The 10,525-nt window shown below is 44.0% G+C and overlaps 1 protein-coding gene across 1 annotated transcript; it reads left to right on the top strand.

Moving 5' to 3' along the window:
- Nucleotides 1-1,799: 1,799 nt before the first annotated feature.
- On the top strand, nucleotides 1,800-2,729 carry LOC122559956 (fibronectin type III domain-containing protein 11-like). Its single transcript, XM_043710065.1, has one exon. The coding sequence runs from the start codon at nucleotides 1,800-1,802 to the stop codon at nucleotides 2,727-2,729; it is 930 nt and encodes a 309-aa protein (XP_043566000.1).
- The last annotated feature ends 7,796 nt before the right edge of the window (nucleotides 2,730-10,525 follow it).

The following is a 10,525-nucleotide window of genomic DNA, read 5'->3' as shown; positions in this document are numbered from 1 at the left end:
AAACAGACTATAATTGGGCTAGCAGCAGGCAGTGGGATTCTATGTGATGTAGGCTGTGTCCACCCTTGGCTGCCTACTCTCTTGCTTCCCACCACCCCCCCCAAACCACCCACTTGACCATGCACTGTCTCTCACTTTCCCATGCAGGCACTGGCAACCTGTAGGTGCATAAGGCTCAAACTGACAGAACACATTGCAAAGGCCACAGGACACAAAGCCACAGCAGTAGTGTCAGCCGCTAGGGACAGGTGAAGTCTCAGGCAAGGTGCATTGAGGTAGTGTATCCTGTTGCCTTCACAGCCATCCTGAACCACTCCTCAGCAACAGAATGTCAAAACCTTGTGGCCCTAGTTGGGGAGTGAGTGAATCTTTTCGTGCGAGTGTGAGAGTCTGTATGTACTGACTATGTGTATGTAAGAGTGAATAAGTGTTTGGGATGGAGGATGGGAGTCTGTGAGAGTGTGTACCATGAGCACATGTGCGTCATTTGAGAACGGCAAAACTGGAAGTAAGCCAGATATACAAACATCCTCCCTGCCACCAACCGAATTCATTCCTGCTCATTGACCAACCAGGTCGTACCCTCTACTTGTCTTCACCTATTCCCACTTCACCACCCTGCCGTTGCCACCCCCTTTATCTGCAGCTCCCCCTACGCCCAAACCCAGTCCTGAGGAAGGGTTACATCTGAAACATTGACTTCTCCACCTCCTGATGTTGCCTGGCTTGCTGTATCCTTCCAGCCTCCTCCCTGTCTACTCTGGTTCCTCTGCTTGGCACATTTTATTGATTACTCTTTTTAAAAATGATCAAATCATTTCCTTTGACACTGATTTTTAAATCAATTCATATTTGACATTGTGCTGAACCTTAGCAATCCAAAATCTCCTCATTGGCCCCTTGAATGAGAAAATAAAAGTAATAGGATCCCTCATCCAAAACAGTTGGACAACCCTGTACTAAGAGGACAACCATCTAGGAACTCAGAGTTATGCTTGCAGGCTGAGTGGAGGTGATTCACAATGCAGCAGCTTATTCTGTGTTTCCTGCATTGGAAGAGACTGTGCTATAAGTGGCAAGCAAAATATTCTAAACTAAAAGAAAAACCATTTAATGTCTTTTCACTGGGAAATAGCTTTTCAATTTCTGGACAGCTGAAAGGGAGAAGCAAAAGGGATAGTGCTGCATCCTGTCTATTTTCAAGGAAAGGTTCTGTGTGAAAGGCAAGGGATGTTAAGAGTGGTTGTGGGAGTGCAGCAGGCTCTTGTGGAGGAAATTATTCTTTTAAAAGGCTGAAAAATGTGTTTGGTGGTGGCATCATTCTGGAGGTCGTGAAAATGGAGAGGATGATCCATCACTAATGGAGGCTCAAGAAGTTAAAAGTAAATACAAGGGGAACCTTACCATTAAACACCCGAAATGATTGCGGATGCTGGAAATCAGAAACAAAACAGAAGTTGCTAGAAAAGCTCAACAGGTTTGACAGCATCTGTGTGGAACCTCATCATCATTCCATGAGAGAGGGGAAGGGTTGAGAGCAGAGGTGTGGGATATAGAACGTGCATGGTCAGGGGCACTATCAATCACAGAGAGGAGGATGTGAAACTAGGAAGGAGTGGATTCACATACTGACACATATATTTGGACAAATCATCATTGCTGACTGGATCACTGACTATAGTAAATACAAATTGGAACTGCTAGTGAATTGAAATAAATGTTAGGCTGCTGGTTGTATTTTCAGTATTTATATTGTTGATATTTTGTCTTACTATTCAGTGATGTAGAAGAACAGACTAATGGCTTTGCACAGCGATCAATCCATGGTGAAGAAAGAGACTGTACGAATTCATGAATGTGGGATCCTTGGAGATGCCTGGAGGAAATACGTAGACAGAAAAAATATAGTTCTGCAGTTTCTTGGAAACAACTTAAACACGGACATCTTGAAGCACTACGAAACAAGACTGGAACTATTGAAAAAATGTTCTTATTATGTAGATGTAATGCCAAAGCACTTGACATTAGGAGATCAGAACCTATTTCAACCTAATGTACTATATCAGTTAATTGATCCGTGTAAATTTCTAAGGATGAAAAAAATCGGGACAACTCAGGTCAAAATCCAGCTTTTGCTGCTCAGAGAATATCTTAGTGAGCTGAAATATGGACGTGAAGAGTTGAAAGTCATTGCTAAGATATCAGATGTGACATTGTTTCTTTTACATTGGAACACTACTTGTTCGAGACTTGGACAGCTCTTCAATACGCTAAAAAATTTCATATCAATTCTTGTACCTGGCAAACTTTATGTAAAGCATCACTTAATGAGTGATGCAAAGTCGAACAAAATTCCTCAACTCAGAGTGGTTCTGCGAACCAAGATGCCTGTATTGTTTGATCGGAAAGAATCAACTGTTTATCACAATTCAGTGGAGTTGAAATGGTTGGTTCTTGGGGAAGAGGCAGATCATGAGCAATACGAACTCAAATACAAACTCTTGGAACCCCATTATTGCACTGAGAAGAATCATTTTGGAGTGATTTCTGTTGAGTCGGACAGTGTTGAGATTGGAAATCTGCTGCCTGACAGTTCATATGAATTTACAATCAGCCGAGTGGAGAATTATACACTTGTTTACTCAGTGTGGTGTGACATCATGATCCTAAAAACAAAAGCATCAAATCACCTGCAATATGCGTGCAATAAAATACACAGTTTCACGTAGATTTTTCAATAATTACAAAAAGCATTTTTGGTCTACACATATTGAAATAATTTAACAATTTCAGCTCTGCATGATCTTCCTTTCATGAATATGGTATACAATATTAGATGAAGATACACAAGTTTAGAAATGAAATAGCAAAAGACAGGAGCAACAGCAAGAAAGTGGTTCAAACCATCATCAGTATATTTAGTTTTGCAGAAATTTTCCTTGCATTCAACATCTGCACAAAGCACATATAATCACACTGATATCAAAAAAAGATTTTAACGTACCCAGTACTGGAGTTTATCACTTTGAAAATACCAACCATGCCTCAAAATTCACAAGACAGCAGTGATGGCATTCTTCATTTTAGTTAGACATATAACAAACTGTTCTCTTCATTAAGAAGCAACTAAAAAACACTGAGCTATATTAAATGCAATTGGCACCGGTTTTCATTAAGAGAAAATTTGCTTTATAAATTGTAAGGTTTTACAAGAGAAATGCCTCTGCAAAACTAAAAGCATCATCCTAACTGGTTTACATATTTTGCATTTGTTTATTTATTTGCTTCCTTTAAACTAGGCTTCTCTGTATTACAGCTTATTCTCAGACCAAGTGTAATATTTCCATCTGCCCCAAGGCATTTGGCAATTCCATCCTCGAAAGGATTCTCAGGTGGAGGACAAATGATGCCTGCTCTAACTCATTTGATCACTTTCTGTGAGCCTGCTATGGAGATCCACTTAAATCCAGCTGACCACCTCCTTTGTAGTGTGTGTCAGAAAGAAATGTTGGCACAAAGGGGATTATGGGTGCGACCCGACATCCCACCACCTGTGATAATGTACACTGGAGAACTGCTTCATCACAGTGTGCTTTTAAAACTGGTTAAGAATTTGGTGCCAGTTTCAAACCTTTGAGAACTGAAAGATTAATGTTAATTATGGCTTAATCTCAAAGCTGGATCCCATGTCAGCAACAGTGATGCTTTCACAAGACCAAGTGTATTTCACACATGATCTGTATCAGTAGCATGCTCACTAAAAATAAACTATACAATTTATTTTCAAAAGCCTCTTCTTGTATAATTTGCTGCACAACTTTCTGTAGATTAGAAAAATAACTTTACTTCCGATGATTGAGATAATATCTGATGTGTTACACTCCTCCTGAACTTCAGGAAGACTAATCAACTCTTGCTGAGACTCAGCTTGAAGAGCGTCAGTTGAACTCTAACACTATACTTTCCCAGGTGGCAGTCCTTCTTGTGACCTATTGCTTTGACATCATTGTGCCATGTAAAAAAAATTATGATATGCGTGCATTGCCAGCCAAGTGAGCAATTATTGCACACCTCTAATTGTCCCAAAGAATGTCACTCTTCTATTTTTAAATGCCACTGGGAGACCAAGGAATTGGGTGGGACAGTCTTGAGGTTTATTGTGATCTCCTTCTGATGGCTTTCAGGAAAGAGGAAGGAAAGCAATAAACGTGAGTGATCAGGAAAGAAAGAAACAAAAAGGGGCATTAATTTATAGAACAGTTTCTTTTTCTTTACGAATTTAACTTATCAAATGCTTATCACAATTCACTGGAGTTGAAGTGGTTGGTTCTTGAGGAAGAGTCACACCATGAGCAATACAAACTCAAATACAAACTCCTAGCACTCTATTATTGCCCCAAGTGCTAGCTGAGACAAAAGATCAAGGGCCATCATACTGCATGCTAGTTGTAATCAGATAGTTGTATCTGGTGGTTGCATGATACAATGATAATGGAACTGGTAACTAATCTCAATAATTAATCTGACTCAGTCTACAAATAACAAATGGAACAGAACAATATGGGGAACCGTAAACCCAAAGTCACTTCTTTCCTCCCAAGCACATTGCTCTTACAAGCTACATCTCAAATTACATCTCTCTTGTTTCAAACATTTCTGGAAAATAAGTTTATCAAGTATTCATTTGATTGACTTAAAATTAACTGCTCCCACTATCATCCTGTTCAGTACATATTTCTCAATAATTTTGAATTTATCTAGCTCAAAGAGTACTTTGTGTCCTCTGATCCAAAGCACTTCACTGACGAATCACTTCAGTTTTCTAGGCAATCTATGTAGCCAATCTGCATAATACAAGGTTCCACAATGAAATAAATGACAAAGATTGGTGATGTTGATAGATGAAGGAAAGTTAATTGTCTTGGATACAAAGGACACTTTGTGTTTTACTGTGAAAAGTAACAGGAACTTTTACATCTACCCAAAAAGACAGGAGAAGGGAATTGACATCTTACTGAAAGGCAGCCGCTTGCTGATACCTTACTTCCTTCATACCATACCCAGGTACCAGCTGAAATTAATGCATTATCGTGTTCCAGGAAGCTTTATTTTACAAGAAAAATCTTTGAAGAATAGGTTCTGGTGTGTAAAGATCTTTTTTTAGAAGACACTGAATAAACGTCAGTTAAAATACCGGCTTCTAGGATGTCAGACAAACTGACTTGAGGCTATATCTTGTGAAGTGCCATTGCTCTTCAAGCATGACTTACTGGGAGGCTTTCCTGATCTTACTAACTACTGAGATGTGTTGGACAGATTGGTTGGTTGATAATTGTAGTAATTAGAACCAGGGCCAGATGGATCTCATGGACTATGAGATCCTTGATTGGTGTTGTTAACCTGGGTCAATCGGGGAGTCCTGGCTGACAGATATAAACAGGAGATTAGAGCCCGGGTGTCCTTGGAGAAGGAGCATGCGGTGTCCACCGACACCCTGGAGTTGTTCCGGGAGAGGTGGGCGCCGCAGGGAGTGGAGTGCATTATTTCTCTCTCCAACTCTATTTTGATTTAGTCCCTACCCTCCCCTTCACTGTTTTGATCACACAGCACTGCCCTTTGATGTGAAGGGCAGTATTTGTCACTGGCCACCCGGGTGTTTTCCTATCTTCCTGGTGGTGGAAATTGAATAAAGATTCGTGCACTTTGTGTCTTTCACCGTGTCTCACACCTGCACACACACAGCATGGGTGCTGGGGAAAAAATGAGCACTACCGCACTTAGGTGGTAGTGTGGGGGTTAATATAAAAGAAAAAAAAGAACAAAAAAAAAAAACAGGAGTCTCGTGGAGTGCATTATATTAAAAAAAACCAGGAGATTAGAGCCCGGGTGTCCTTGGAGAAGGAGCACGCGGTGTCGACCAACACCCTGGAGTTGTTCAGGGAGAGGTGGGCGCCTCAGGGAGTGGAGTGCATTATTTCCCCCTCCAACTCTATTTTGATTTAATCCCTGCCCTCCCCCTCACTGTTTGATCACACAGCATTGCCTTTTGTGTAGGGCACTGCTTGTCACTGGCCGCTTGGGTGTTATCCTATCTTCCTGGTGGTGGAAATTGAATAAAGATTCGTACACCTTGTGTCTCTCACTGTGTCTCACACGTGCACACACACAACATGGGTGCTGGGGAAAGAAAAATAAAAAAAAAATCAACAGGTGTGCCTCAGTTTAGTTCACTCTTGAGAGCTGACTCTTGAGAGAGCTGGACCAGTGTATGTGCACGCGTGCAAGGACTCTCAAAAAAAAACAAAATAAAGAAAAAAATAAATAAACAAGAGATTAGAGCCCAGGTGTCCTTGGAGAAGAAGCATGCAGTCTCCACCAACACCCTGGAGTTGTTCAGGGAGAGGTGGGCACCGCAGGGAGTGGAGTGCATTATTTCCCCCTCCAACTCTATTTTGATTTAATTCCTGCCCTCCCCTTCCCTGTGATCACACAGCATTGCCTTTTGTGAAGGGCACTGCTTGTCACTGGCCACTCGGGTGTTTCCTTTCTTCCTGGTGGTGGAAATTGAATAAAGGTTTGTATACCTTGTGTCTGTCATTGTGACTCACGCCTGCGCACACACAACATGGGTGCTGGGGAAAAAATAAGCACTACCGCATTTAGGCAGAAGTGTGGAGGTAAATAAAGAAAAGAAAAAAATCGAAAAAATAAACAGGAGATTCACACAGCATTGCCCTTTTGATGTGAAGGGCACTTCTTGTCACTGGCCACTCAGGTGTTTCCTTTCTTCCTGGTGGTGGAAGTTGAATAAAGATTCGTACACCTTGTGTCTCTCACTGTGTCTCACACCTGCACACACACAACATGGGCGCTGGGGAAAATAAAATAAGCACTACCGCAGTTAGGTGGTAGTGTGGGGAATAAAAAAGAACAGGAGTGTCAGACATCCTGTTCACTCTGAAAGCTGGAGTGTCGGAAGCACTCTCCTCTTGGAAAAAAATAAACAGGAGATTCACCTGCAAACACACAACATGGGTGCTGGGGAAAAATAAGCACTACCGCAGTTAGGTGGTAGTGCGGGGGAAATAAAAAAAATTGAAAAAGACAAAAAAGAAGAAGAAAAATAAAAGAGAAAATAAACAGGAGATTCAGAGGTCTTCTCTGTTTAGGGGACTGACTCTGTGCTGGCTGGTGCTACAGTCAGTGTGTTCCTGTTGGTTTCTGTTTCCTTTTTTTGGAGGGGGAAACCTGATTACTGAACTGTCTGAATTATTTAGCCAGTTTGTTAACTGGCATTCCTTTTATTTTTTTAAAATTTTTTTATTTTCTTTTTTTAAAATTTAACCCCCACACTACTGCCTAACTGCGGTAGTGCTTATTTTTCCCCAGCACCCATGGTGTGTGTGTGTGTAGGTGTGAGATACAGTGAGAGACACAAGGTGCACAAATCTTTATTCAAATTCCACCACCAGGAAGATAGGAAAACATCCGAGTGGCCAGTGACAAGCACTGCCCTTCACATCAAAGGGCAGTGCTGTGTGATCAAAACAGTGAAGGGGAGGGTAGGGCCTAAATCAAAATAGAGTTGGAGGGAGAACTAATGCACTCCACTCCCTGCGGCGCCCACCTCTCCCTGAACAACTCCAGGGTGTTGGTCGACACCGCGTGCTCCTTCTCCAAGGACACCCGGGCTCTAACATAACCGCGGAAGAGGGGCAGGCAGTCGGCCCTAACGACCCCCTCCACGGCCCGCTGCCTGGACCTGTTGATGGCCAGTTTGGCCAGGCCCAGGAACAGACCCACGAGGAGGTCTTCAGACCTGCCCTCCTTCCTCCGTACCGGGTGCCCAAAGATCAGGAGCGTGGGACTGAAGTGCAACCAAAAGCAGAGGAGGATGTTTTTCAGGAAATCAAAAAGGGAGTGCAAACGCCCACACCCAATATACACGTGGTCCACTGACTCCACAACACCACAGAACAAGCAGTTGTGCTGGGAGTCCGTGAACCACCGCAACCTGCGGTTGCAGGGGACTGCTGCGTGCAGCACCCTCCACCCCAGATGCCCGAGAGAAAGGGGGGGGGACTCCCGCATAGAGAGCCCTCCACTGGGGAGGCATTCCTTTTATTTTTTTTTCTTTTAACCCCCACACTACCACCTAAGTGCGGTAGTGTTTATTTTTTCCCCAGCACCCATGGTGTGTGTGTGTGCAGGTGTGAGACACAGTGAAAGACACAAAGTGCACGAATCTTTATTCAATTTCCACCACCAGGACGATAGGAAAACACCCGGGTGGCCAGTGACAAACACTGCCCTTCACATCAAGGGACAGTGCTGTGTAATCCCCTGCTTATTTTTTTTTCTTCTTTTTTTCCAAAGTGCACCAATCTTTATTCAATTTCCACCACCAGGAAGATAGGAAAACACCCAGGTGGCCAGTGACAAACACTGCCCTTCACATCAAAGGGCAGTGCTGTGTGATCAAAACAGTGAAGGGGAGGGGAGGGACTAAATCAAAGTAGAGTTGGAGGGAGTCCGCCTGGTTTTATTTTATTTTTTTTTCTTCTTTTTTTTTCTTCTTTTTTTTGTGTGTGTGTGCAGGTGGAGACACAGTGAGAGACACAAAGTGCACGAATCTTTATTCAATTTCCACCACCAGGAAGATAGGAAAACACCCGGGTGGCCAGTGACAAGCACTGCCCTTCACATCAAGGGACAGTACTGTGTGATCAAAACAGTGAAGGGGAGGGTAGGGACTAAATCAAAATAGAATTGGAGGGAGAAATGATGCACTCCACTCCCTGCGGCGCCCACCTCTCCCTGAACAACTCCAGGGTGTTGGTCGACACCGCGTGCTCCTTCTCCAAGGACACCCGGGCTCTAACATAACCGCGGAAGAGGGGCAGGCAGTCGGCCCTAACGACCCCCTCCACGGCCTGCTGCCTGGACCTGTTAATGGCCAGTTTGGCCAGGCCCAGGAGCAGACCCACGAGGAGGTCTTCAGACCTGCCCTCCTTCCTCCGTACCGGGTGCTCAAAGATCAGGAGCGTGGGACTGAAGTGCAGCCAAAAACAGAGGAGAAGGTTTTTCAGGAAATCAAAAAGGGAGTGCAAACGCCCACACCCAATATACACGTGGTCCACGGACTCCACAGAACAAGCAGTTGGGCTGGGAGTCCGTGAACCACCGCAACCTGCGGTTGCAGGGGACTGCTGCGTGCAGCACCCTCCACCCCAGATCCCCGAGAGAAAGGGGGAGGACTCCCGTGTAGAGAGCCCTCCACTGCGGAGGCATTCCTTTTATTGAGGACTGATTGCTAAACTCCTGATGCACATAATGTGTTTCAGGTGTAACTCAGTTCTCATTAGGGGATTTTTGTTTCACTGGCTGGTTACAGCCTTGTGTTACTCTTTTCTCTTTTTTTTTGAGTAAAGGATAATGTTAATTGTGTTACTCTTTTCTCTTTTTTTTGAGTAAAGGATAATGTTAATTTTGTGGTAGGGCTTAGCTCTTGGACTCTAGTTTTCTTTGTATGTGTCTTCACTTTTTATTGGTGTTTAGACTGAGCCCTTGTTGAAGACATACATTTTACCAGAGGAGCTGTTCCTGTGGGAGGTCTAGCCCTGGGACTGGGCATCTGAAGATTGAACACCTGTGTGTGCGCGCTGGGAGGAGAGCACTTGCTGTATCCTGGAGTTTGGGAGAACATCTTTCCTTTAGGAGTGGACCAAACCCCTGTGAGTTAACTGCATCTGTACAACGTACTGTTCCTGTGAGTGGGCCTGGTTTTCCAAGACGGGGCCATGATTCTATAGAGACTGAACACCTGTGTGCTGTGCATTTGCTGCCTTCAGGAGTGGACTCTGTTTTTAGCAACAGACTCTGCAGTTTGGAGTAGACTCTATTTCCGACAATGCACATTGTATACTGGAGTGGACTATTCCTGGAAATGCATTCTATATTTTGAAGACTGTGTATAGATTTGGACTGTGTACCCGAAAGGACTCTGTTAATTTTGGTAATTAACTGTATTGTGGTGTTTCCTGGGTCTATCACCTGCACTGTCTTGTGTGTCCCTGGGTCTTGCAGGCCTTGCTGTGAGCTGGGAGGCTCATGGGTCGTCCTGAAAACTGTCACCCCAAGAGCATGAGGGTGGGTAGGCCATCTATGAACCTGAAGGTTGGTAGGCTGTCCTGAAAGCTGGAGGGAGGATAAGCCACCCTGATGCCAGTCGCCCTGAGAGCCGGATGGTAGGTAGGCCATTCTGAACACTGTTGTCCCGAGAAGGGGTAATTGGAACGGGCTGTTCTAGAGGTGGTCGAAAGGTGTGTCAGGGCGGACCAAGAACTGGAAGGGGCATGGGGTGGACCGAGAACTGGAAGGTGTGTAGGGGCGGGCTGCCTTAGAGTGGTCAGAAGGTGGGAGGGATGGGGGCTTGCTGAATCTGTATTGTATGCAGTTTTGTTTATATGTACAAATGTCATTGTCACTGTTTTGTCATAGGTGGAACTGGGATTTGAGGTCTGTC

Source organism: Chiloscyllium plagiosum, chromosome 20 (assembly GCF_004010195.1).
Source record: "Chiloscyllium plagiosum isolate BGI_BamShark_2017 chromosome 20, ASM401019v2, whole genome shotgun sequence".
Lineage (NCBI taxonomy): Eukaryota > Metazoa > Chordata > Chondrichthyes > Orectolobiformes > Hemiscylliidae > Chiloscyllium > Chiloscyllium plagiosum.
The sequence above is the reverse complement of the archived record's forward strand: the minus strand, read 5'-3'. Positions and strand labels throughout refer to the sequence as shown.